Genomic DNA, 26,769 nt, shown 5'->3' with positions numbered 1-26,769 from the left:
GAGCTACTGTGGCCATTGGGGCTTACTCCCAGATTAGTGTGATAAGACTGTAGCCTTGGATACAAAATCCCCATGAATCTAAAATGCCACTATGACTCACAGCTAATTATGGGAAGAGTGTATACAGAGAAATAATCTAACAATGAATCTACATTAAGAATTTTCAATATTATAACCAGCAGAAAATGAAACAGACAACAAATAAACTTTTATTTACTACCAGTGCCAGTAGTATCCTAATACCTAAAATATTTTATCTCATTGAAAATCTTTTGTAAGCCAGCTTGAGGGCCTCTAGGAGCCACAAAACAGGATTAAAATATTCTAAATAACTAAATAATGAAACATCTAGGTATTATTTTCTCACAAGGTTTAGTTGTTGTTTTTTAAAATCATCCTTGCTCTACGAGTACAGTGGTACCTCGGGTTAAGTACTTAATTCGTTCTGGAGGTCCGTTCTTAACCTGAAACTGTTCTTAACCTGAAGCACTACTTTAGCTAATGGGGCCTCCTGCTGCTGCCGCGCCGCCGGAGCACGATTTCTGTTCTCATCCTGAAGCAAAGTTCTTAACCCGAGGTACTATTTCTGGGTTAGCGGAGTCTGTAACATGAAGCATATGTAACCTGAAGCGTATGTAACCCGAGGTACCACTGTACATTGAACAGTACACCTCAATAATTCACAGTGTAATACAGTAGGATCAGTGTTCTAGAAAGAAGAAAAAAGAATAAGTCTCTAAGGAAAGTTCAAGTGACAGCTAAATGGACTTTAAAAGGACAGTTGTTCAGAGGCATGCAGCTCCTGCACAACTTCAAAACAAAAGGCCTTTGAGATTCTGAGGTACCTGAAAAATCTTTGGCATTCCTCCAGCATTGTAGTGAACCGCCAGAGTCACTTTGCTATCCTTATCAACTATTTCGAATGTCCCTTCTTTCCATTTTGTAGTCCCAGTCTGTATGCTGCGCAAGCGAATAGTCCCACGTAATTTCAGTGGAGCCATGTTTTCATACAACTAGTCTATGAAAATAATGAAGTTTGCTTTTAAACACAAATCCTGTTTTAGAAAGAAAGGAACGAAATTAGCAGCTTCTCAATAACCATCTTCAAAACTAAGCAACTGTTTTAAATCAAAGAGTTATATTATTTTTACAGATTGTTATCTCATCTTTCAGGGTATGTACTCAGTGTGCATGGACTTTTTGAAATATGAGTATTGGTCTCCCAGAGATTATTAAATCTGCTCTACGTTACTTAAGTCTTTTTTTAAAAAATCGAAGTAGGTAATTGAGAACAGGTATCACACAAAAAAAGACACAATAGAGTATGGAATTAAACTTGATAACACTTGTCAATTTATTAGCACCATCCACATTTTAGCCACTGCTGAAGTTGATGCAACAGGCATACAGACCAACATCTTTCTAGGGAAACTTGGGAACTCTTCAAGTTTCCATGTACAGCAGGTCACACTGCTACCGTAATCACTGTGGCCAAGCTCTCCTTTGGTTGTATTTGCTGCATCAACTGCAGCTGAACAAAGGCACTCTGTGCCATTGAAGATACCTGTGCCTCCAGTGAGAGATTTATATCCAGGGTACGCCCAGTCAATGCACCTGCTCCTTCAAGGGCAGTATAAACCCCATCAAGAGGTAATTCCCCTAATTCCTGGAACCAACAAGCCACAGCATCTCATGTCTTAGCAGGATTCAACTTCAATTCAGTTTGCCCTCACCCAGTCCATTACAGGCAATGGGTCCAGAACTTGCAACCCCAACTGACTAATGTAAGTAAAGCTCAAAGTCATCCACATATTGGTGGCACTCAATTTCCTGAAGAACTCCATGGATTAACTTCCATGCGGATGAGCAACGTATTGCAATACCACCCCTCCAGTGTTCGAAACTCCCATTGTTCTAGGCGCATTTTGCAACAGGAAACAGCACTGTGCCTAAGATTTCAGATTAAAACTACAGAGTGGAAGGAAAGGAGGAACTTTTTCTGCCTCCCCACTTCCAGCTACTCTCTGAAGACTGGAGAAGAGACACGCTAATAATTAGTGGGTGGGCAGGGGAAGGACAAGACCATGTGAAAAATGAACATAATATTTTAGCTGCAGTTCATTCATTTTCAGCTTTGTTTTCTTGTTTTTAAAAAAGCTCGCCTGACATACTGTTGTTGCGCCCATAACCTAGGTTTAAGGTGCCATTTAGCTCCTGGCTTTCATATCTTAGTTTCTAACACTGCACCTCTCTAGTACTGTCCCATAAGTTGAAGTACAACCAGTGCAAAATCATATCCTCCACTAAACCAAAGCCACTGAGAAATCCAGCAGACTCAGCAAGGTCACACTACTCTGCCTCACTTCGAGAGGTAATCTATCAGGGTGACCAAAGCAATTTTAGTCCCAAACAGGTCTGAAACAAGACTAAAAGTGATCAAGATAACCAGTCTCTTTCATGAGCATTTGCAGCTGAGCGGCCACCCCCCTCTCAGGCATCTTGCCCAAAAAGGTTTGTGACTGACAAGGAGTCCAGAGAGGGCTTTTACACGGCTCATAACATTGCATCCTTCAAGGCAGTGGGAAATTTCTCCTGATGCAATGATGCATTCACCACTCCCTACTAGCTCTTGTTAGCCACACGCCATGGTGGTTAAAACCACTGCATGCTCTCAAGCTGCAAAAACTGAACTGATTCCTTGTTGCACAAATGTGACTGCCCTATAAATACCATTAATGTTTTAAAATTCAATGATGACAGTTCCCTAAAAGTTAGGGGTGTATCCCCAATTTCGGGGGGGAGACAACTTCCAGATGTTTAGTCACCCAACTTGAAACCCAACTACATAAAGTTCAGTGAAAATATGTTAAGGGAACATGTACCAAGTCCTGTCTTCTTACTTGTCTGGTTCATTATTATAATTTGAGTATATCAGCATGTACTATAAACAGCTGTTTCTTTAGCATTTTATTTAATTGTAAATTCTGCAAGTTACTTTGAGAGCCTTCTGGAACCATAAAACCTGATATGTGTATTTAACAAATAAAAATGAAAAATTAAAGCTGCAATCCTTACTTAGGAGTAAGCATCACTGAATTCAGTGGGACTTATGGTACTTCAGAGCAGGCATGTACAAAATTGCACAATAAGTGAGCACATACCGAAAAAAATGGAGTGTAAATCCTTAAATGCACTAGAACTATCCACAAAAAGTGCCTACACTCCACAGCATTCAAAAAGACAATCAGGAGCCTTAATGTTCTAAATATAACAGCATTACAATCCATTATTTTAACTGGTACAAGAGACATTGAAGTTTTCAGCCCGGCCTATTTCCACAAAATAGGAACCACTTGTTCCATACAGATCATAATCTACAACAACTGTTTAGGGCAAACAGTGTACGTGCAAGGGCAACAGTAAAGAATGTTTGGTGGATTTTCAACACATATATCACCTCAGCAAAGAGTTCAAGGCAAACAAAGAAACGGTGGTGAAAGACATGGTGGAGCCCTAATGGAGATCTGTGCCCCTACTATCATTTCCTAACCAAACTTTGTTGCATTTGTGAATGCTTTCACTGAAAAGCAAGCAGGAACCCAGTCACCTGAATACTGTACAGCATCTGGTACACTGACTTGGAAAGTGGCTGCTGGACCCTTGCAAGTAAATTTCTGATCAGCGGGACAAAGTTAAAACCAGCCAAGTCTACAATTCAGAAGGGAGACGTGAACAATCCCAGGAGGAACAGAGCAGGAGCGGGAAAGCAACCGAAGAAGAGGACGGCGCTAGTTGCCGACGCTGCGTTGTTTTTAACCTTTGTCGTGTTTGCGAACAGCCCGGCAGGCAGAAATTCCTCACGAGAAGCTCTCGTCCTATCTCTACGTGCTGCCTGGGGCAAAGCTAGTAATCTGGCTAGCTGGCTACCCGACCGGCCGCTACGTCTTGGGGCCTTGGGTACGCCTGGGAGAGGCAGCTAAACCAGCGGGGGGAAGGCAACAGAGGGAGGAGGGCCGAGGGTCAGCTTTGGAGCAGCCGCACCGTAGTCGGAGAGCGGCCAGCCGGCTGGGCCTGAGGAAGCGAAAGGGGCCAGGCTAAGGTCAAGGGCGCGGGGGAGAGAGGGAGAGAGAGAGAGACGCTGAGGCGCAACGACCCCCCCCCCTCAGCAGCTACGGAGACCCCACCTCCGCCTCCACGGCCGACCGGCCGCCGCCCACGCACAGCCGCCCCCGACCCTTCCCTGCTCCGCGAGTACCAATGGGGCTCCCTCGTGCCCTCGCCCGCAGTCAGCCGCTCCGAGGAAGCCCCAAGACTCACCGCCACTGCCCGGGCGCACTCACCGGCGATGGCGGGCGGGTGGTGGCTTTCCCTTCCACCTCCCGCTTCCTCACAGACCAGTCCCGGCCTGGACGTTGTCTCCCTGCTGCTGCTGCTGCCGCCGCTGCTGCCGCTTCCTTCCTTCCTTCCTACTTCGGGGTTATTCTCCACTTTAGCCCCGGCGCCGGCCTGGCTCGACCCACCGCGGCCCGGCCTCCTCTTAGCTTAGTGGAAAGGGCAGATGGCGGGAACCAGATCAGCCGCGCCACGGTCCGCCTGACGCAAGCACGCAGCACGCAAAAAGAAAAAAAAAAAACTGCGCGACGGGAGGAGGGGGGAGGAACAGGAGCGACGAGGGGGGAATCCCTACGTCATCACGGCGACGGCTGGCTGGCTTTCTCCGCCGTCGACAAGCCTTAGCGAAAGAAGCAACTTTTACTCGAGAAGTGACGACGACGCTCGTAACTTCTGCGCACGCGCAAACTCGTGCGTGTTTTTTTTTTAGTTCGCTTAAAGATAGCATGGCGCATGCGCCCGGCCAGTCTCCTTGGGCCTACCGCTGAGGCCCAGAGAGAGGTCAGAGGTCGCGGCGGTAGCAGCAGCAGCGGCGGCGGCAGAGCCAGGAGGAGGAGGAGGAGGAAGAGGCGGCAACCTCTGCTTCGATCCATGATGGCGGCGGCTGAAGTAGAAGAGGCCTCCTGAGCTCTACTTCGCGCAGAAGTTCCGACCATGCACAGTTTGGCAACGGCCGCGGTAAGTCGCTTGCCGTTTCCACGCAGGGCGACGAGGGCCTTGGCTGAGAAGCGTGAGAGGCACCCTCCCCCTTCTCTCTCCCTCTCTCTCTCCTCATTGGTCGGAGAGATATGGGGAGGGGGGCACAGAACGGCGGGGCTCTATTTTCCCGCCAAATTGCCCTCCTTAGGAACGGGCATCTCCTAACGGCCTTTCCTCCTGCGCGAGGCGGCGGCCTTTGCTGTCCTCTAAGGGGAGGCAAAAGGAGCTTTCTCCGCAGGCTTCTCCCTTCAGGTGCTTGTGCATGAGCCAGGCGTCACTTGTGTGCGTTTTCCATATGCTAATCTATGCGGGTTCCTAATTGCCCATGGCTCAATGCTGCTGGATAAAAAAGTGGCTCGAGAGGCTGGATGCAGATGCATATAGACAGACACGTATCCTGACAGGCGCACCCCGACCACTCTCATTCAAGCGCCTCTCAACAAGGCTTGCTTCTCTCTTCTAGAGTTTCACGTCTGCAGTAATGTGCCGCCACAAAACAGATTTACTTCTCTTTAATCTGTTGTCTGGGAAGTCCATTTATAACCGCGCTAGCGTGAAAGTAACTCCCACACTGAGCTGAATTCGATTTTTCTCTCTGTGTTTACGATTGCAGCCTTAAAATGCAAAAATTCCACGTGGGACATTCATTCATGTTTTGATTTAACAGTGGCATGGCTCATGTGCGTTGCTTGTAATGAGGCAAGTGGTGATGATAACGGGAAGTAAAATAACTTGGTTAGTGGCATACCTCTTGGGAATTATATTGACTGACATTCCTGCCACCAGGAAAAAGGTTTTCTTATATGCAACTGCTGCAACCAGAATGATTATAGCAAAAAATTGAAAGGGAGAAAAACTCCCTCAAATAAGATTTTGTGAATATATAGACTCAGCAAGACTTAGAGCAGTGGTAAGAGGCCAATCCCCAAACCAAAAACTGATAGAGGAGTGGACTTGTGTGAAGGAAAACATTGTTCTGGTATTAATATATCAATATGCAATGGATGAAACTTACAGAGTAAAAAATTAAGAAGAAATGGGTATAAGATGAGATAGTCAAAAATAATACTGATAACATCGAAAAGAAGAAAAGAAACAAAGGAAGCAACATAGGTGGAGGGAAGTCAAGATTTATGTCTATGTTTAGTTTGTATGTTTGTTTTCTTTTTTGTAATCTATGTTGAGAGCTGTATGTATCTATGTATAGTAAGTTTGTTTAGTGTTCTGGTTTGTGTTTGTAAGTATTGCAATTATCAATAAGTTTTTTTAAAACCCCATATTAGAGAACTAGGTACCCCTTTGCAGCATCTTCACAGGACATGCCGTGCAACGTTTCCTTTCTAGACACCAGTAGGGGAATGAATCCAGAATGATTTAGTTTGAGCACTTGCTTGTATGCTTTGAGTTTAATACTCTAAGGCTGCTTGCTAAGTAGAGATATGTAAATATCTTGATTTATTTTGCTAGGCTGACTTAGGTAGTTTGTCTCTTCTGGCTCAGTACGTATTTATGGGTTTTGCCCAGTAAAAATCACCAGTAGTAGTAGTAGTAGTAATAATAATAATAATACCAATTTAATTAGTTGTGCCCTGCCCATCTGACTGGGTTGTCCCAGCCAGTCTGGGCAGCTTTCAACATATATAGTAAACACTATATAAACTTTGGGTGAAACTGTACATAACGAAGAACATGGAATTGCTTCTAAAAACTGCAGTTTCATCTTAAAACCCTCCTTATCTTTTCTATATTGTACAGAAATTGAAATACGGTATAGAAATTAAATAAATAAAATTAATAAAATAATAAACATGTAATGAATTGTATCCAGCTACGTTCTACTCAGTAGACCCACTGAAAATTATGAGCCTAAGTTAGCCATGCCCACTAACCTTAATGTGTCTGTCCTGAGTGTGACTAACTTTGGATAGAATAATATTGCAATACATATCGCTGATCATGTTATGTAGGAGGGTAGAGAGAACTTCACACAGGTTTGCTGATTTTTGTGGCAGCTCTGTCTCACCTAGTTCTGGTCTTTGACAGTTCACTCAGGTGAAACAGAATTTGTGCTAGCTCCACTAACAAGCAGTACTTCTGTCTGACATAATATTTAGGCATTTTCTTACTTGTATTATACTTACTGTAGTTTTAAGTGGATCTGCTACTTCAGATGGTGAACACTTGACTTTTTCAGGTCTTGACAGTCTTAATAGCAGACTTTAGTCTAATTAGTGCATTTATTTTTATCATATTCATGCTGAAGTTCTGGAACTGTGGATAGGGTAGGCACACCACTACAGCATCTGTCACTGGAAAAATGATTTTAAAGATCTTTCCATTTACCATGAAGGTAATTATGAAATGAGGCCTCTTGAAGGGCTATAAAAATAATTTCCTTTGCAAAGTACCTTCATATGCTTTAAGGCAAGTGAAATAGTAAGTGACTAGAAATGTCTAGCTTACAAAAGCAATACTGTAGCAATTATCCTGAAAAAGGTCGCTTATATTCAATTTTTTATTACTGTGGTTGCCTGAATTTCTGTAAGTAATGGAAAGATAAGCTCGTCTCTTGTGCTGCTGCTCGGATAAAGCATATTTTCAGGCTCTGATCTTCGTGTTGAACTGCCACAGTTGGATCATGGGGTGTTATCAGCCTTTCTTTCCTGCAACTTTCCACTCCTGTATTTCTCCCTGAATCTATTGTTCTGTGACTGGAGCCAACTGTTCAACATGGTGACGCTATGAGCCATTTTAAACACAATTATTTCACTAATAGTTTTCTGGGTAAGAGATGTTGGGCCTTTAATAAAGTCCCAAAAGAAAGCAGAGTCCCATAATAGAAGGAATGTGTTAACAAAGCAGACACAAAGCACTGAGGATTCATTTGCTGTGGAGCAGCCCTAGAGTTTTGAACAAGGGATTTTTTGCACAGCTGATGAAAAAGTGTGCAATGCTTTGGACTACTACTCCTTATTGGATGCAGTAGTAGAGGACAATTTCATTTATTAACTTTAATCATCACTTTGCACCCCCCTGAAGCAGGAGTGGGCAACCTTTTTTCTGTCAGGTATTGAGGGAGTGAGAAGTAGCAGCAGCAATGGGCAGAGGCAGAGCCATACACAGAAGTGTTTTGGATTAATTAATCTGGAGCAGACCGAGATAAAGAGTGGTGGCTATGAGAGAGGGACTATATCTCAAGATCTTGAGCATGGAAGGCTTTTATGCTCCACTGCTTTATGATAGTTGCTGAAGTTGAATTGGTATTGATTCTCTGCTTTGTTTTTGTTGTCATGGATTTGTAGCCTTTTGTGCTGTATTAACCAGTTTTGTTGATAGTCATTTTTAAAGTGCTATATTATTTTTGTTTGGTGCCCAAACGACTTCGTTTACTTATTTATTATTATATTTAACAGTGATGATTTTAATAATTCAGCTGCTGCAGTATGGTAAAATGATTGCACAGCTGCAGTGAGTACACACAAACCAATGGAACTATCATCTGGCAACTCCCCCCCCCCTGCTGTGACATATTCCTTCCCCTGTGCTGTTACTGTGCCTTGGCTAGAAGCAAGTCCCACTAAAATATGTGGGACTTAATCTCAACTATGTTTACCTGGAAGTGTCTACTAATCACTCCTGATCACCCTTCAAGTTTTGTACAAGGTTGTATTACAGTTTAGACTGATTTGACTTGGGACCAAAGGCCTTGACTTGAACCCTTTGTCTTCCTTTAAAGCCTGTGCCAACGGCACTGGCTCAGGTTGATCGAGAGAAGATTTATCAGTGGATCAATGAGCTTTCCAGCCCAGAGACTCGTGAGAATGCACTGTTGGAGCTGAGTAAAAAGCGAGAGTCTGTCCCTGATCTCGCACCAATGTTGTGGCACTCTTTTGGTACAATTGCAGCTCTCTTACAGGTGGGTAGCATGTTACTTTTAACTGAAATAGCTTGCTAGACTCTTGCAAGCAATCTGCTAGATGTCTTTCTGAAAGTCTTGAGATACTGAGGGTTTTGAAATTCTGTCTCTTGGCCTAATAAAAGTTTGGAACAATAGAAGATGGCAATGAAGAACTTGAGCCACCCAAGTAAGGACATCTTATTGGGGCATATGTATTTTAGTTCCTGTCTGATATGTTACAGCTTTTGTAGCTAGCTCTGTGCTCTTAGTGTAGGGGCAGAAATTCTATCAAACAGACATTAATCAATCAATCACAAGTAATTAGTGGGAGGATTTTGACTCTGAATATTGGCGTGCTTAAATGTGTGGGAAAATTTTCACACAAATATTTCCTGTTTTCTTTCTTTCATAGGAAATTGTAAATATCTATCCATCTATAAATCCACCAACTTTGACAGCTCATCAGTCCAACAGAGTCTGCAATGCTCTGGCACTTCTGCAGTGTGTTGCATCGCATCCAGAAACAAGGTTAATATACTCGAGTGTATTGGATCTCTGGAAAAAATAACTTTTGGTTAGTGTGGTATATGCCCAGACTAGAGAAAATATGCTGCCGCCAAGCCTCTTTATCTGCAGGGCTCTGTATGTCAACAGAACTATATTCTCAGTCACATCCACACCATACATTAGAAGCACATGGTATCTGTAACTTGCTAGTTTTTACACTGTTTTTAGAGTGCATTAGTGACTTGAGCCAACTCAGTGAATAAAACAGTCAAGCTGCCTGTCTTACTGGTCAGTTTGTCAGTAAGAAAACTAGTTTTACAGGCATATTTCCTCATATTTCTTCTCTTTCTAAAGGTGAGGTCCTAATTCAGTTCCCTAGCCTTCACAAAGTAACTCTGTGTAAGCAAATATCCAAAAGACACATTCTAAATGCTTTTTTCTTCCTTTGTCTAGATCAGCCTTCCTTGCTGCTCACATCCCTCTCTTCTTGTATCCCTTCTTGCACACTGTCAGCAAGACTCGACCCTTCGAGTACCTACGACTCACAAGTCTTGGAGTAATTGGTAAGTGACTGTGATCCTGGGAATGGTAGGTCCTCATCAGTTTGTAGGTCAGAAAAGGGTTTTGATCTGATTTGAACTCTTCTGAGACTTAGCCATGCATTGTAAAAGAGGGAATTCTAACATTCCAGAGAAATAGAGAATCATGTAGCAGACTCTCATTTCTAGAAATAATTTCCATGTTGTTCCTCTTTACTGTTGTTAACATCTGGGATTCTGGGAAGTACACCAGTCCTGGGCCCAATTCAAAGTTATGTATATTTGTGTTTTTATATTGTAAATCACCCTGTGATCCTCGGATGAATGACAAATTTCCAGTCTCATTCTCCCAAATTACCTTAAGGAAAGATGGAAATAGCAGGGCTGGGGATCCTAGAACACTGAAGGGATCATTACTGATGCACATCCTATCTATCCAATCAAATACTGCACACAACTTCAGTGTGCTCATAGATGTAATGGTTAGTACTTGCAACTGTGTATTGTAACCTCATCAGAAATTTTTCAGGAAGCTTTATTTGGTGCAGCATGCAACAAGCTGCCTTTTTATTGGCATTGAGAAGCCACATAGCCAGCCAATGCAGAAGCAGCTACACGGGCTCCTAGCCAGCTGACAGGGCTAGCAGCTCTATTAAGATCATAGCAGCATCTCTTTGGGTGATTGAACCCAATGAGTTAAAAAAGTTGAATGTATTATGTTCACTGGTCTTCATGATTAACTTTGCTGGACAATCCAAAACTTGTAGTTGCCAACCTCCCTCACACCCATCCTACCCTGGTAAACCACACACACGGTGCAAGGAGAGTAGTCTGGCTTGAGTACCACTGCTTAAAAGCATCCTAGCACCATTGCAGAACAGTGCCCCCCCCCATCTGTCTTTTGTGAGTGAAGCATCAGTAAGAAGAGCAGCCAGTTGGATACCACAATTGTAAGATGCACAGAGCATCTTGCAGCAGTAACATTCAGCCATGCCACTGTCCAACAACTCTCACCTTTCCTCTGAACCTTGGAGCTGGAGAGAAGGCAGAGATCACAGCACAACTGTCAGAGCAATCTCTGCCCGCCGCTGCAGCTTCACAATGGAAAGCATGACTGGCTGCTTGTCATACTTGTCACAAGGTAGTGCTGTACTTGCCTTGGCAAGCATGACAGATGGAATTGCTGTTCTATAGGTAAGAGTATAAAAGGCTTTAGATATTTCATTGGCTAAAGGAGGAATTTGTGATTGGTGGAGGAAAGGTTAAAAGGCTGCTGCTTCAATAAAATAATAATCCTTAGTATTTGCTCCTGGGTTCTTGGGAGCTCAACCATGTGCTTATCCAGTAATTTCCCACTTCTTCTCCAGACTGCACTGATTTTCTGTTAGCCCTGGTTGTTTCCTATATGCATGTTTCTGTTAGGCCTTTGCAAAATTATATGAAGCAGTTTGGGTTTTTTTGCTTATATTTCAAAGGGGCCCTGGTGAAGACAGATGAGCAAGAAGTAATCAACTTCTTACTGACAACGGAAATTATCCCTTTGTGCTTACGCATCATGGAGTCTGGCAGCGAACTTTCCAAAACGGTATTGCTTTTAGTGTAATGAAGTGGTTCTAGTTTCTTGACTGTTTTCTCTTTACTTTCCAATGCATCATGTTCCTGCATGCAGCAGACTTCTCCATCTGAGGTTAGCTGGCTGTTTCTCTGAGGAGTGATTGCAGATGTACCCACTTCAAATTGTCATGATTGGCTGCCTCTTTCAAAACACTATTATGAGAGGAAAGCTGGATAGGACATTTATTCTCTTTTTGTGCAGTTTCTCACCCAAGGTGCTTTTGTACTCATTTCTTGCTGCAACTCTGCTGTACTTTTTCCAGCAACTGTATGAAAAGGATCTATTATTGTGTAAGTGCCGTCCCAGTATCAGTTATTTGAGAAGCCTGCAGGTGGTGCCTGTGTGCTTCTCAAGATCCTTAGCATCTTTTATGTCACACTCACAAGTCAGTTTATTCCTAGTCACACCTTTATGCATCTGTCACTCTTCATTAGGTTATTAATTTTATCTAGCCACCAACCTGTCACCATTTGTCTGCAAAACTTAAGCAGGTTTCTTCCTCTGGTCAACAGGATCAATAAAATTTTAGTTTCTAGCACCAAGATAGATAATTTCATTACCTGCTTCTCCTCTTGTCAGTGCTATATGAGGTTTTCATTTGGTTTCATAGTGGGCAAAATCTCTTCTCATAGGTCTTCTCCTGAGTTTTTGGTAATACGACATCCCACCCTAATCCTGCACAGTCTGCAATTCAAGCGTTTGTTCAACCCTATTCTTTTCTGTCTTTCAGGTTGCTACTTTTATTCTACAAAAGATCTTATTGGATGATACGGGGTTGGCTTATATCTGTCAGACTTACGAACGATTTTCTCACGTTGCAATGATATTGGTATGTGGCTTTGATTGTAAAGGGCTTGGTAACTCAGCATTGCTCCTGCATTTAGAGGAGCTAAATGCTGTTTGGTGGAAAGTGTAGTGAATGTAATTTGGATCTTTGTAGTAGTCACGTCTAATCATAACAACAGGGCCACCTCTTCATACTTCTAATCTCAAGGAAGAAATATGCTAGAGCATTACATAGCAACACAATTCATGGTGTTATGGCTGTGTGAAAGCACTCCCATTTTTGAGGAGATTGGTTCTCCAACACCTGAGGAGCAAGTCACTGCTAATGCTTGACAGTGTTTCATGGGGTGAGACATATTAGAGACAGAATTAGCTTTCCAGACATTTGCCTTGCTTTTTAGGAGCTTATACTTTACAATCTAAATTAAACTAGGGTGGGGATGAGGAGTAGCAAAAGGTAACAAGGGATAAATGTGAACAAATGCTGTTATACATACTTAACCAGCAAATGTCCTTGTTCTAAATTCTCTGTTTTTAAACCAGGGTAAAATGGTCCTGCAGCTTTCCAAGGAGCCTTCTGCCAGGCTGCTGAAACATGTGGTCCGTTGTTACCTCCGCCTTTCTGATAATCCAAGGTAGACACCTTAGAAGTTTCTTGGGATCTCCTGATAGGGGTGGGGTGCAGGTTGGTGTTGTGCTGCAGAACCAGGGACAGTTGCACTTTGCAGTGCCAGGATGGGGATCCAGCTCCTTCTGTATCTCCAGAGCAAATCAACATAACCTGGCAATTCTTACAATAAATGCCAGGAGCTTAAAGTCCAAGTAGTTTTTTCTGACCGCCTCATCAAGATTCTGAAGACTGAAGCAAGATCATGTAAGATTATACTTATTTAAGCAAACTTGTTTTAGCACCAGAGTCTTCTCACTGTTCAGGAACATGTATTGACAGTAATTATGAGAGTATAATCTTTTCCTCTTCAATCTCTTAACTGCAAAAATGTCTGTGTTTATTAAGCCAGCCAGCCAGCAGTCATCATGTGCTTAACTGCTCTGGATGCCTAACATTAGGCAAGTCATTAATCTTCCTTCATAAGTCACATTCTGACTCCATTGGTCAGGGTGGAGAAGATGCAGGATAGCGTATGGAGTTGAAGTGACTATCCTGTGGCCTCCAAATGTCATTGGACTCCAACCTCCATCAGTGTCAGTTAGCATAGCCAGTGGTCAGGGATGCTGTGAGTTGTACTCCAGCAAATGTCTGTGGCGCCACAGTTTAGCCACCCCTGGTATAAAGAATATGGTTGTACCCTGCAGGTATGTGTAGATGCTTCTGATACAAAGTGCTTCTGATACAGCAATTGTAGCCTTAAGTATTCAAGAGGGGGGCTTGCTCCCCTCTTGTCCATGTGAGTTTATTTGTTGGCCCCCCTCTTTCTTGTCTCCTGATGTAGGGCACGGGAAGCCCTCAGGCAGTGCCTTCCTGACCAGCTGAAAGACACCACCTTTGCCCAGGTTCTGAAAGACGATACTACCACCAAGCGTTGGCTGGCACAGCTGGTCAAGAATCTGCAGGAAGGCCAAGTCACCGACCCCAGGGGCATCCCCCTTCCTCCGCAGTGACAGCCAAGGAGGTGGCAGAACCCAGGAGGAAACAGCTCAGGTTTACAGAGAGCCAGGAACCAATGACCTCTTCCAGATCCCGTCAGGCATGGTTGGGCAGCTCCTTGGACTGTCAGTAGCTACCTGGACTGCAGGCCCTTTCTATAGCAACGTTCACCATGCCTCTGAGGATTATGACACCAGCAAACACAGTTGGGACAGTGAAGCCCTCTTTTAGGGTGTGGGCTTTGTTGCGATGATCAGTTGAGTACCAAGCTGGGCAGTGCTGCTACCAATGGCGTATCTCCCTTTCTGGTTCAGTGCGGCAGGCTTGGGAAGTATTCCTCAGTTTCTTTGTTATTCAGTGTTTACATGTAAGTTCAATAAAGGTTGGTCTGATCATTTGACCCTCTTAGGCGTACCTTTTGAGCTGAATCTAGCTCTAAGCAGAGGAGGCCTGTTTCCCTTTTCCCAGCTGGGAATTGCGCTTTCATAAGAGGAGCCCCACTGATCCTTTTAAAAAAAAAGTTCAGCCTTTGGGGCTGAAGCCCAATCTCGGGGGGATTGGGAGAGGGGTAATAACATAGTATATCCACAGGTTCTTAAAGGATTTTTCCTGGTATGTCAGAAGGCAGAGACTTCCTGGACTCCATTCCTTTGGCCACACATTAGAACAGTCCCTGCCTCTGTGACTATATTTGAACCAGTGTCAAATGCTCTATGGATGATCCTCCACCACCTAGTCAGTAAGATCCAGAATGCCACCAAAACATTCCTTCAGCATTCAAACTGTGCCAGAGGAGAAAGTTGTTGCATGGATGCCATGGCCGGCAAGCCATGTGGCCTTCCACTTTGTAGCAGCCCATGCCTCTGGTTAGGGTAGGGTTAACTCTAAGTGTGAACAAAACAGACAGGGACCGAGAGCTATTTCAGGCAGTCGGTAAAGGCTGCAGGTATTTCAGCCTTGCTGGCTAGTGCTGGAAAGCATAATGGCTGCAAAACGCAAGGGCTCTCATGCTCTTTATCTTATCCTTCCCTTGCTACCAGGCTAAGTGCATCCAATTTATCACCTTGAACCTGCTCCTGTTTGTTGGCGTCTGCGATGGATGAGGAGCTATTAAGCAGTCAGCAGAGACATCTTCTCCCCTGCCCTCTAAATGAGAGAAGCAAACGAAAAGAAGGGGAGGGAAGGGGAAATCATCCAAGCTGTTTGTCAGTTGCACAACAAGGCCGGGAGCAGGTGGCTTCTGGTCCCTTGCCAGATCCCTTGGCCTCAGCACCTGCTGCTGTTTTGGGTAGGAACCTATCTTCCGTTTCCTCTCTTTTCTTTGTTGATGGCTGGCCATGCCATGCCAAGGGTGTCTTAACTCTTCCCTCTCCATGGACTGCTTTTGCTCTTACAGCGGCTCCGTTTTATAACAGCCTTGTTTTATCCATCCCTGCCTTGAGTGGACTTTACCAACTGCTTTCTGTTTTGTAACTTGAATAAAAAATAAGCCAAATGAATCTGGATCCTCTTTGACTTAAAATAATTGTTTGGAAGAATGGCAGGGAGCGTTGTAGACATTACCAAAAATGTCCTCTCAAAGCCTTTTATCACTGGGCAATATAGCATTTCCCTCCAGTTGAGAGAGCTGTGCTTTTTGCCCAGAGAGCCCTTAGCTGTTGGGTTGGAGTGAGTGTCACTATGCTGGGTAGCAGTTCACAACGTGTGTGTGTGTGGCACATATAGCCTATATTGGTAAACCAAGGTGGAGTCACATGCTTCTGCTTGGCAACTCTGCTTTATTTTGAGAACCATGGTTCAAGAGCATAGTGTCACTTTTTAAACAAAATATATATACCGTTTGAGTGCAATAAAACCCCTAAGCGGTTTTCAAGAAATATTAAAATTATCGATAAATTTAAAACCATTGAAAACATTTTAAAATAATTAAAATGAACAGTAAAAGAGATCAAAACAACTAGATGTCTGGATAGCGTTGCCTTAACAAAATGTTTTAAGCAGGTGACAAAAAGAGTACAATAAAATATTCTTCACTGCATCACAGACATAAAGGGAGTATGGCATACTTTTAGCAAGATCTTTAAATAATTTGAATGTTCTGGTTTGCAGAAGATGGACCAGTGTGATCTGAGAAAGAGATAAAAGTGAATAGCTGGGAAGGTATGAAGTGCCATTGTTAAAGTTGAGCAGATATTGGCCAGTGTAATAATGTCTGCTTGAGAGCTACTTCTGGCTTCCCATGTGATCTGTTCTGAGCATCCTTAACGTTCAGAGCAAGATATATAGATTAGGAAGGGTGTAAGAGAAACAACAAGCGTACTCTTAAATACATCTCTTACAATATGGCCTTTTTGGTATGTTAATTTATGACTAGGCAAGTCAAAGAAGATTGGTGGTGATCTATATAAAAATGTTACCTGAATCTTCAATATGCTAAAATAAATAGGATTCAGCATAATAAAAAAATAATTTTATGATTATTGCATTTATATCCCACCTTTCCTCCAAGAAGCTTGAGGTTAGCATACATTTTCCTCCCCCATCTCCATTGTATCCTCACAACAACCCTGGGAGGTAGGTTAGGCTGAGAGACTGTGATTGGCCCAGGTCAGCCAGCAAGCAGCATGGCTGGGTGGGGATTTGAACCCTGGTCTCCTGGGTCCAACACTGTACCACCACATTATGCCCTTGCCTTGCAGAATTATGGAATACAATACCCATAGGCTTGTAGACTGTATCCTGGCCAGCAAGCTGAATTTGTTCCAATCAGAATGGCATTTCATGGATCATCTGTTCTGGGTTCTGTCTTGCCACTGGATCGCTTCTGCAGGCACCTGGCCAAGACCTAAGAATCTTGTCGTTTTTGTTACCAAGAATAGCAATGAAATGTTCAGTTAATACAACAGCAGTGGGTGCTGCCGAAAGCTTAATCCTTCTCATAACGTAAGGCACTACGAGAGTTGGGATTCCAGTGCTTAAGGGGACAGCAGGCTGGAATGAAGTATGTTTCCAAAGTAAAGGTACAGTCACATCCCACTCTAGCCACTGGCAAAATGTCCATTGATGTTAAGGTTCTGGATTGTCACCTTAACCGTATGACATAAACTGGGTGCATACATGTGTTCACAACATGTGCTTGTTTATCACAGCTGACTGCAAAGATTTCTCATAACATTTGCTAATTAATTTTCAATGGATTGTATCCAACACTGCCCATGTACAAGCCAAACAGCCTTCTGCTCACACAATGTTGGCTTCGGCCCAGTATTTACTTTGTTATTTTTTAATAGATACATGGATGATTTGTTGCAGCAACCACTGTGTATTTGTTACTTAATGCATTAATAGCACATGAATGTAGAAAGCTCTTAATGACCTTTATTTTGCTTTTCCTTTCACTCCCAAAAATAGTAGTACAATTTTCTGAATGCATTACCCAAGTGACACTACATCCTGAACTGAGCAACAGTATTGCAAGTCCTAAAATTTGCCCACTAGCATCCAAAAGCAAGTACAGTGGTACATCGGGTTACATACGCTTCAGGTTACATATGCTTCAGCTTACAGACTCCGCTAACCCAGAAATAGTGCTTCTGGTTAAGAACTTTGCTTCAGGATGAGAACAGAAATCATGCTCCAGCAGCGCGGCGGCAGCAGGAGGCCCCATTAGCTAAAGTGGTGCTTCAGGTTAAGAACAGTTTCAGATTAAGAACGGACCTCCGGAACGAATTAAGTACTTAACCTGAGGTACCACTTTATGGAACTTTGGGGGAAAGGCCACATCTTGGTGATAAGGTCATATATTACATATACATATACAAAACTTCCTAGTTACAGTGCCTTCCTAGTTGCCTTCTTGAATAGGTCATGCTTCCAAAGCTACAGTGGATGTGATCAGTGCTTAATTTCTAAAATATGCTCAAAGCACATCTCATCTCTTAGCTGGAATCCACCTTTTCTAATATGGGAATAATCTTCATGCTCAGAGGCAGTCCAATTATTTCTCTTTAAAAAACTCTTAGGTAGAAAACTGATTCTAGAGGTGAGTCCTGACTCCGATTAAGCTCCATGTCAGAGATTAGGGAAAGAGAAGATCCTAAGTGTGCAAGTAACCAGGTTGGCTGTGTTACCTTCCCCTCCTGTTCCCTGGCACTAAGCTTTACCCCTCTTGAGTTACAGACTCGCCCTTTATAATTAATGGATGGTATTTGATCAAGTAGCTTTCCGATTGGTCTAAAAGCAGCTGCCATGGGCAGCAGAGGGTGTTCCCATGCCCCTTGGGAATTGCGTATCTGTAGTGAGCTTTGTCATGAGGCTCATGAAACTCCCTGGAAAGCTCCTTGTGAGTTTCTGTTCCCAGCTAGCTTTTCAAAGTACCACAAGTAACAAAGCAGTCATCAGGACACTCAGATTTCAGACCAGAGCAGTGTGTTGTGTATAATGTCTCAAGCTATTCGGAATCATTGTAGCTGTCTGTCACCTATCTCTTGAACTGCAACTGAACAATAAAAAAGACACTGATGTTTGATTTGAGGCAATTGTTCCATACTCACAAAAATGGACCCTTAATTCTTGGCTGCTGCAAAAAAATGCCTTCTAAAGCCCTAAGACTGCCCTGACTCACAGCACAAGGCTATCTCCTTATCAAAGGCAGACACGCAGACTTCAGATGGCATAGATAAAACTGGGACACCTTTATAACATGCAGACTTCAGATGGCATAGATAAAACTGGGACACCTTTATACAGAGGGTTGTGTTGCAGAGAAAGACAATAGGCATTTCCCCATGTTTCCAATACCAGATTACAGTATATACTGGATTGTACTCAAGTCAACTTTCAACATGCATATTAAAACTACATGCATGAGCTTTGCAGCAAACAAATATCTTGGAAAATGAGGATTCACACACACTCTTAATGGGCTTGTACAGTCTTGAGCAATAAATGCTTACATCCCATGCTGGCAAATCTTTAAATCAAAGCCACAATTCAAATCCTGAAAGAGACGTCTTTCCTCATGGTCCTAAATAATAATCTGAGTAGCAACGGTGGGGAGGAGAGGTGGGGAAGCCCCACTGTACTAGCAATGGCCCAGTAAAGTTATTCTGCTTGGGTCAGATCCTTCTCTGTGATACAATCATTTATACATTGCAAAGCACACACACACACCCTCATTAAAATTAGTACTAATAAATTGGGTATTAATACTTAGTTTTCAAAAAATTATACTGCTCAAAATAATAAAACTCTTAAGAGGTTTTCACAAAAACAATAAGAATAAGCATGTTTCCACTAACTAATATTTATTTAAGAATTATATTAAATGGTACAGTACTCAGTTTTCAGATTGCAAGAGATCTTTTAGATCTCACATACCTGAGGCATGCGCTTCCCATAAATGTTTTTATAGTGAGATGTTACAACTTTATAACAAGTAATAGACCACTTAAAGCAAACTTACCACAAAGGTGTCACTACTGTCACAAGCTGAATAAAGGTGATTATGGATATGAGGGCTGAGCGTATGATTATTAGCTCAGAGGTCCCTCAGAGACATTTGAGCTGCATCATTATATCTGACACATTATATCTGAAAATGCATCCTGTGGCTGTAGAAGTTGGATACAATCCTCCAGAGAGCAGCTGTTATGTGAGGCTCACTTTAAAAGAGAAACGCAGTGGGGGGAAAGTCACTTTCATTTTTTGAAGGAAAAAAGTGACCAATTACTACAATGCAATAAATATATCACAAGATGGGGTTGCCTTTCCTCTCCTTTCCCTGAGCAGCAACGCCTCCCAATCTCCCATCATCTTTGGCTGTTTGCCGTACTTGCCCAGACTGATGGCAGTTGTAGTTCAGCAACAGCTGAGGGGCCCAAGGCTTCCCACACCTGGTCTACTGGGGAAAAGAAGCATAACAATGTTTGCCTCTCATTCTTTGGAAACAATATGTTGCCTCAGAGAGCCTAGCCCCATCTTCAGGTGGTTCAAAACCCTATTCCTCCAGTTTAGGATACCAAACAGCTCAGAACCCTCCAGCTATTCAGTAAAGCAAGTTTCTCTTTATTGCTGTTTTCTACATAGCAAGGAACCTGTGTGGTTTGCCTAAGGATGCAGACAAATTTACAAAACAGCTGGGTTTTTTCTGTTTACAGATAATAGAAAAACTCATTTGGTTGCCCTAATAAAGGTATCACCCTAATGTGGTCTTGGAACTTGTCCTATGGTACAACAAGGCCTACCTATATTTTGCCGGTGGGTAGGGCAGGGATTTAGAAATCCACTGCAACTACCACTGATGAGTGTGGTGGCATGTGTTCTCTCTTCTCATATGTGTGTGTGTGTGTGTGTGTGTTGGACTTGGGCAACACTGCAGAAAGCTGAGTCAGGCTTGGGCAAGTAATTTGTCATCTTACCTTCTATATGAGGCAGGCAAAAGGGAGAGTGGTAGATGGTTGGGTTACTTGCAGTAGGTCACCAATATTTTGGGGGTGGAATGCAATGTAGCACTAAGCAAACACTTAATCAGCCTAAGGATTTATGCTTCTGGGGTGGGGGAACCATTGTCCTTCTCTCCTCCCTCTCCCTACACTCCCCAACAGATGACTCCAATTCCCATCTTCCCCAGCCAGCATGGACAGTGGTCAAGCAGTTTGCTTGATGCTACAGAGAGAGTCTGAAGCTGCAGCAATGGAAGGAACAGGACCCTCTTGGGATGTAAATACTCTGCACTCCCTCCATCTGTGCTCAGATTGTATATATGTATAAATAAACCATATATCATAAAGATACCAAGTCTCTCCTGTGCCTCTTTTCGAAAGGAAACACAGACCCTGGGTAAATGCCTGGACCCCTGGAATCTAACACCACTGAGAGGCTGGGGTGGTATATAACAATACTGAAATTCAACATGTGAGCAGGGATACTCAAGGCTCTGTTATTCATGAAGGAAAGCACTGGAGGTGAGCATTAATCTTCACATTGGAGGCCTTTGGTGCAGGCTTCCTCAATGAACATTCCCAATAATTTGACAGTCTAGAAATCTTCAGTAGGAAAGACTGGTGGCTTATTGGTCATTTAATGCATTTACAAATATCTATGCATCTTAATATATGCAACTCTAAAATGACTTATCGCTCAGGGCAGAACTAAATAGCGTAGTCCATGTATTCTTAAATGCCCTCTGGATTTGCTAATTCACTGCCCCTCGGTAATTCTAAAGTGGTGGCAGAGCTAACAAGAATAGGGTAATATGGGCAGGAATGCTTCACAAGATGAAAAAGATGTTGAAATATACATTTGTTAAGAAACCAGAAGTATTTTTACTTGGCATTGTAGGTGATGAGATTAACAGACAGGATTGTAAGTTGTTTTTATATGCAATGATGGCAGCAAGAATATTATTGGCACAAAAATGGAAGCAAGAAGAATTACCAACAAAAGAAGAATGGAGGATGAAATTGATGGACTATGCAGAACTTGAAGGATTCGAAACCTGCGGGATCAGAGATTCTTAGAAGACTGGAGTAAATATACAAACTATTTGGAAAGTAATTGTACTGAACAGATTACACTAGTAGGACTGCAATAAGTTTTGTAAGGAGGATTATTCGAAATATTGCAGCGAAGACTATGAGGAGAATTATTAGTTAATGACAATTAAGAGTAATAGGGAAATTAAGAAATGCAGAAAAAGTGATAAAGAACAAAAAATCATCAGAGGTCTGATGGAAGTCTAAAATATTGTATAAGATTAAAAGTTATGTTATATGACTGTTGGAAATGATATGTTAAAAAACCGAATAAAAATGTATATATATAGAAAAAAGGAATGCTTCACAAGAACTAAGAACTCCACCAGATGACCTGCTTGTTCAGCCTCCATCCTGATTCACTTGCACAAAGCTTGCATGGAGGTTAGATTACATTTGGTCTTTACTGAGTGTTTGTTCTGATTTGTTTGCTGGGAGGCTATATAACAATGAGCATCCATCCTAATTTGCTTGCCGCATGTTTATACGTCTTCCAGCTAGTCATTCATTCATCCCACCCTTTTCAATGCCTTTCCCTGGTCACATTCCTAACCTCAGGAAAAAGTCAGTGTTAAGTCATGCTAGTGCGGCACAATACATTAACCTGCTTTAACTATGTGCACTTAAATTTCCCAGGATGCATATGAATCTCTCCCATAAAACAGTGGCACTCTGGAGGTGCCCCAAACTGGACTGAACACCTGCCTGATTAGATGCATCCATATGTATAGATATTTATACATAGGTATGGATATTTATGCATAGTTATATGTATTCATCCCAATGCTGTAACTGTCAGAGCGGCTATTTTTGTCTCCTCCAACTCTGAGCCAAGGCTGATCAGCTTTGCCAGGTGGCGGGGTGACAAGTAAGCCTCTAGCTCTGTGCCTTTAAGTGAAGAGGCAAAGCACTGGGCAGGGCTGGACTGCTGTGAGATCATTTTTCCTTTTCCTTCGTGCAAGCTCAGCTGCTGCGTCAGTAGCAGTCCTGTGTGCCAACAGCATGAGGTGGTAAGGCAGAGTAGTCGGGGAACCCGGAGCAGCATCTGCCTCCGCCGCCGCCGCCATGCCACTCCAAGACCTGGAGACACTTTGAAACAGGGCCCTTGTTCCAACCCAGGGATCTTCTGTCTACTGGTAAGAGAGCTGTATTGCAAGGACTTGGTGCAACTAGGGGAAATTGGGACATTTTGCTGCAGTGCTCACTGGAAACAGAGAGGCAGCAAGGGAAGGAGGAACAAGCACTCAGAGACAAGCCACGAGTGTGTGCTATATTTTTAAAATGAGAGACAATGTTACTCTGGTGTGCACAGAAATGACACCATCTACCATGGACAGCTTCAAGCCTAACTCAGGATGCACAGGATTTTGTTGTGGTTACTTGGTGGCAAGGAAAAGGCACTCTGTGTGGGTTCAGAGGTATGGCTGTTTTCTCCCATTCCCTGGCTGAGGCTGAGGCACAGATAGTCCAGAAAATGGGTTCTGATACATGAAAGCCTTGAGTGGAGTGAGTTATTGATCAGATGTGAGCTCACGAGCACGCATGTGAATAGGTGTCACTCTGGATGTGAGCTCTAAAGCTCACCGAGGGCTTGCATGGAGATGAGAAATGTGTGCATGTTTACTTGGAGCATGTGTGGGTGATGTTCAGTGTTTGATGTGAGGCAGGATGTCGATCATCTGTGCTCAAACGTAGTAGTTAGAATTAACTTTCTTTCTTTCTTGGATTCTTGACTGTTGAAGGCAAAACTGAACATAACAAAGCCGAAGCTATTTTGCATCAGGCAGTGGTGGGTTGTTTATTATAAGAAAATCCCAAACATCTGGGTACCAGGACATGAAACAGGGTGAAGCACTGAAGCAAGCCGCAAGGGGACAGAGCAAATTAAATTAATTGCTGATCACGGCACTTGACAGCCACAAGACGCATACGGTAGCAAAGCCTTTGAGAAGGCATTTGCCGCCTCAACTCTGCTTTTGTTCCGATGTGCATTTTTGATTCTGGGGGTTCATGCATGCATTTGTATGGCGTTCCACTAAATTCAGAAATGAGCCTGAGTCCCCATCCCTGGAAAGCTGCCTTGGAAAGGGCAAGTGTTTCAGGGGAGAGATTAAATCCCTGAGAGTTTTATAAAGAAAAGCTGATATTTTTTAAATGCTGCAGTTTGTTCTGCTGGCTGCCACTTAAGGGTCAGTAAATCTTCCTCCTGGCTTTTGTCATATCTGTGAATAATAAATAAAAGCAGGAAGGAATTAGGATGGGGAAATATAATAAGTCTGAGGGATGGGAGCTGTGAGAAATGAAATGAGAATGGCTAGATTTTCCTCAAGAAGAAAAATGTGAGGGGATAAGAAGATGGAGCTTGAAAAAGCTTTAAAAAGAGGCAAGAAAATACTTTGGGAAAGAGGGGCGGGGTGTGGAGACCACTGAAGCCAAGGGTACTTTTGCTTTCTTTGAATGTACAAAGTGCTTTACAGTCTTTCAGATTTCAAGATGACTTTTTCTATGCTTATTCAGAAGAAAGCCTCATTGATTTAAGTAGGATCTACTTCCTAGTAAGTTTGCATCCTAGCAGCAACTCTGAGAGATAGAGTAATTGCCCCCCCCCCCATTTTAAGGACACAGGACTATGATTGTGTAATGACATGCCAATGAGTTGTCAAGAGGTAGGATCTGAACCCTGATCCAAAAGCAGATTTTTCTGGCATCTGTTTAGAAACAGAGGTTTATGGTCAGAGTGACAGCAGAATAAAGTTGTAAGGAACACCAAAACGCCCCTGAGCACTTTTCCATCTCTTTCTGTCTCTGGTACTAAAAGTTCTTGTTTTGGGTGTACTGGAGTTCCACTGTGGATCAGGCACAGCTACAGCTGTTAAGGCAAGGGAACAATTTCATCACTACTTGGAGATCTTGCAAAACTGGGCATGAGGTTATTGTGAGGCTGTTCTATTAGGCAAGCCCCTAGATCCCCTCTTGCAAAGAGCCTCCAGGTGACACGTGTTCTTCATTTATACTCCTATTGGCATACACAAAATATTGAAATGTTGGTTGTTGCTTTTAAATGACAATATTACTATGCATTCACCCAATGTCCATCTTTGCTTCCTGCTAGCGTCACTTGAAACCAACTAAAACATCACAAAAAACAACAGCAACAATCTTGCTGTACCTGAAAAGCTAGTCAGTTTATTGTGACTTAAGCAAATGTGTTATATCTAGTCCACAAGTGCTTCTGTCAGAATAAATGCATTAGTCTTTCAGATGCTACAAGACTGTTGCTTTTGCTGCATCAAACTATTAATCCTCAGAAGGATCCCTTGAAAATATACAATCCTGACAGACTCTGCTTTTGGAAGCTGTTAACAAAATAACTAGCAGGCCTCGGGGTTCGTCACAAGTCTTCATCAGATAGGATGTTAAGCTAAACAGCAAAAAGGCAGAAGATAGGAGATGTTGGGGCCGGCGCTACCATTAGGTAGAGTGAGGCTGCCATTTCATATGGCAAATGCTGGTGTGCAGTGAGGTGCTGGAGGACTGGTCTATCTGTGCACCCTTTAGGCAAGCCTGATGCCCTTAGATGCAGTGGAGGATGGCCCATCACCAGTGCTGACATGAGATTCAACTCCCAGTCTGGTCAGCTTCTGTCAATTGAATGGAAGAGCAGTGGCGTAGCGTGGGTTGTCAGCACCCGGGGCAAGGCAAGTAATTCGTGCCCCCTAACCCGTGGATTTGCGCCCCCTAACCCTAACTCCCAGATGTTGCGCCCGGTGCGGCCGGCCCCCCCCTGCACCCCGCACGCTACGCCACTGTGGAAGAGGCTGCCATCTCACCCTTTGCCTCAGGCAGTGGAATGTCTTGACCCAGCCCTGGGAGAAGCTGTTCTCTCTCCATAAAAAGATCAAGAAGCACAGCCTGCTTTTTTGCATTATACTGAGGCAGTAGTACGTGCTGTTAATATGCCTGTGTGTCTAGGCACCCTGGGCCTCCTGCTTTCACAATCCATGCAGCCCAGCATGTGAAATCAAATGATGAGTCCCCCTTCCTTTCTTGTGTATGCAAAGGGGAGGAGGTGTGTTGCTCGCTCCTGCAGGATTGAGACAGGAGATTGCATTACTGTGCCAGACCTCAGAGGAATTAAATATAAGCCCTGGAGTTCAATCCAGGATAAGTTGCTTTCAGCTTCTGGGAAAGCCTGAAGCAAGGCACATCTGAGACAAGGCAAACTTGGTGTCCCAAAGCAAATCCTGCAAGGCAGCTCAATTTGTTTTGGGACTCTGTATTTAATAATTTTGTTGTCTCTTTCATCAAAAAAAATAGATAATTCCTTCCTTCCTTCCTTCCTTCCTTCCTTCCTTCCTTCCTTCCTTCCCACCCCTCTCTTGCCTGGCATGTACAGATAATTCTACTATTTCACTGCAGTACACCTTACTGCCCTCTCAAACCACTCTGGGGAAATGTCAAAATGGCTTGCCACATTTTGACGTGGATCACCACATTTGACATCTAAAAGAGCCCTTCAGCTATGAGGTCCAAAGTTACTGTGCAATTTCAGAACAGTAAAGGGTCACTGGATTCTGTTTCTAACAGTCAATCCTTCTTACCAGAGAACTCTGGGAATTGTTGCTCTGTGAGTGGAATAAATGTCTCCTAACTGCTCTCAGCATCCTTAATAAACTACAGCTCCCAAGGTTCTTTGGGGGAAGCCGTGACTGTTTAAAGTGGTATCATAGTACTTCATATGTATGGTGTGAATGTGACCTAGGTGAAGCTTGAATCAGGTCCAGCGTGGGTTTCCTTATGTTTTAAACAAGAGAATGATAACCTGTTGAAGATGATGAACCTTATAGTCCAATAGTAGGGAATCTCTAGCCTATGATTCTAAGTTGGCCCAGCACTAGTCCCAATTTGGTCCACAAGGCTGTTTTCCCCAAACCACAACCACCTGCTCCATACCTGATGTCATGTGTGATGTTGTCATAAGGATGTGGCTACAAAGGAACAGTTGGGGAGTTTAAAGTGAGCTCCTAATTCTTCCTTTGCAGGTGTGGCTCGTACACCGGCTGGGATCAGTGTCACAAACAAAATCAGTATACTCCAACAACATCCTCAGGGCCACAGGTTACTCATTCCAGTTCTAGATACTTGCACATTTATTACACCCCATGCTATTTTTCTAGAAAAACAGGTACTGG

At 43.2% G+C, this 26,769-nt stretch overlaps 3 protein-coding genes across 10 annotated transcripts in view; 2 read left to right on the top strand and 1 right to left on the bottom strand.

The window, feature by feature from the left end:
* The window catches only part of USP37 (ubiquitin specific peptidase 37), a 33,216-nt gene extending 28,515 nt beyond the window's left edge, over positions 1-4,701 (bottom strand). For 2 of the 3 annotated variants that reach the window (XM_082237792.1, XM_082237794.1), the window contains exons 1-2: positions 4,341-4,701; positions 846-1,055 (exon numbers count right to left, since the gene is read on the bottom strand). In XM_082237792.1, the coding sequence (XP_082093918.1) occupies positions 846-1,001 (156 nt within the window). In that variant the 5' untranslated portion in view covers positions 1,002-1,055; positions 4,341-4,701. The remainder of the gene's footprint in view (positions 1-845; positions 1,056-4,340) is intronic. The other variant, XM_082237793.1, reaches the window with a different exon arrangement.
* Positions 4,702-4,896: 195 nt separating this feature from the next.
* CNOT9 (CCR4-NOT transcription complex subunit 9) lies at positions 4,897-15,541 on the top strand. 6 transcript variants are annotated; one of them, XM_082237815.1, is made up of 8 exons: positions 4,897-5,070; positions 8,828-9,007; positions 9,402-9,517; positions 9,950-10,059; positions 11,511-11,620; positions 12,381-12,479; positions 12,980-13,071; positions 13,888-15,541. In XM_082237815.1, exons 1-8 carry the CDS (start codon positions 5,047-5,049, stop codon positions 14,054-14,056), a joined length of 900 nt encoding a protein of 299 aa, XP_082093941.1. In that variant the 5' UTR covers positions 4,897-5,046; the 3' UTR covers positions 14,057-15,541. The 6 variants fall into 6 exon arrangements, with proteins under 6 accessions (XP_082093941.1, XP_082093940.1, XP_082093942.1 ...); XM_082237814.1 differs by having other exon boundaries at positions 13,882-15,541; XM_082237816.1 differs by lacking the exon at positions 4,897-5,070 and adding an exon at positions 5,223-5,343 and having other exon boundaries at positions 13,882-15,541.
* Positions 15,542-22,533: 6,992 nt separating this feature from the next.
* PLCD4 (phospholipase C delta 4) overlaps positions 22,534-26,769 on the top strand; it is a 34,537-nt gene continuing 30,301 nt past the window's right edge. The window contains exon 1 of the mRNA XM_082222430.1: positions 22,534-22,713. The gene's annotated coding sequence lies outside the window, so the exon portion shown is untranslated. The remainder of the gene's footprint in view (positions 22,714-26,769) is intronic.

The sequence above is a fragment of the Podarcis vaucheri genome (assembly GCF_965113315.1).
Source record: "Podarcis vaucheri genome assembly, chromosome: 1".
Taxonomy (NCBI): Eukaryota; Metazoa; Chordata; class Lepidosauria; order Squamata; family Lacertidae; genus Podarcis; species Podarcis vaucheri.
The sequence above is the reverse complement of the archived record's forward strand: the minus strand, read 5'-3'. Positions and strand labels throughout refer to the sequence as shown.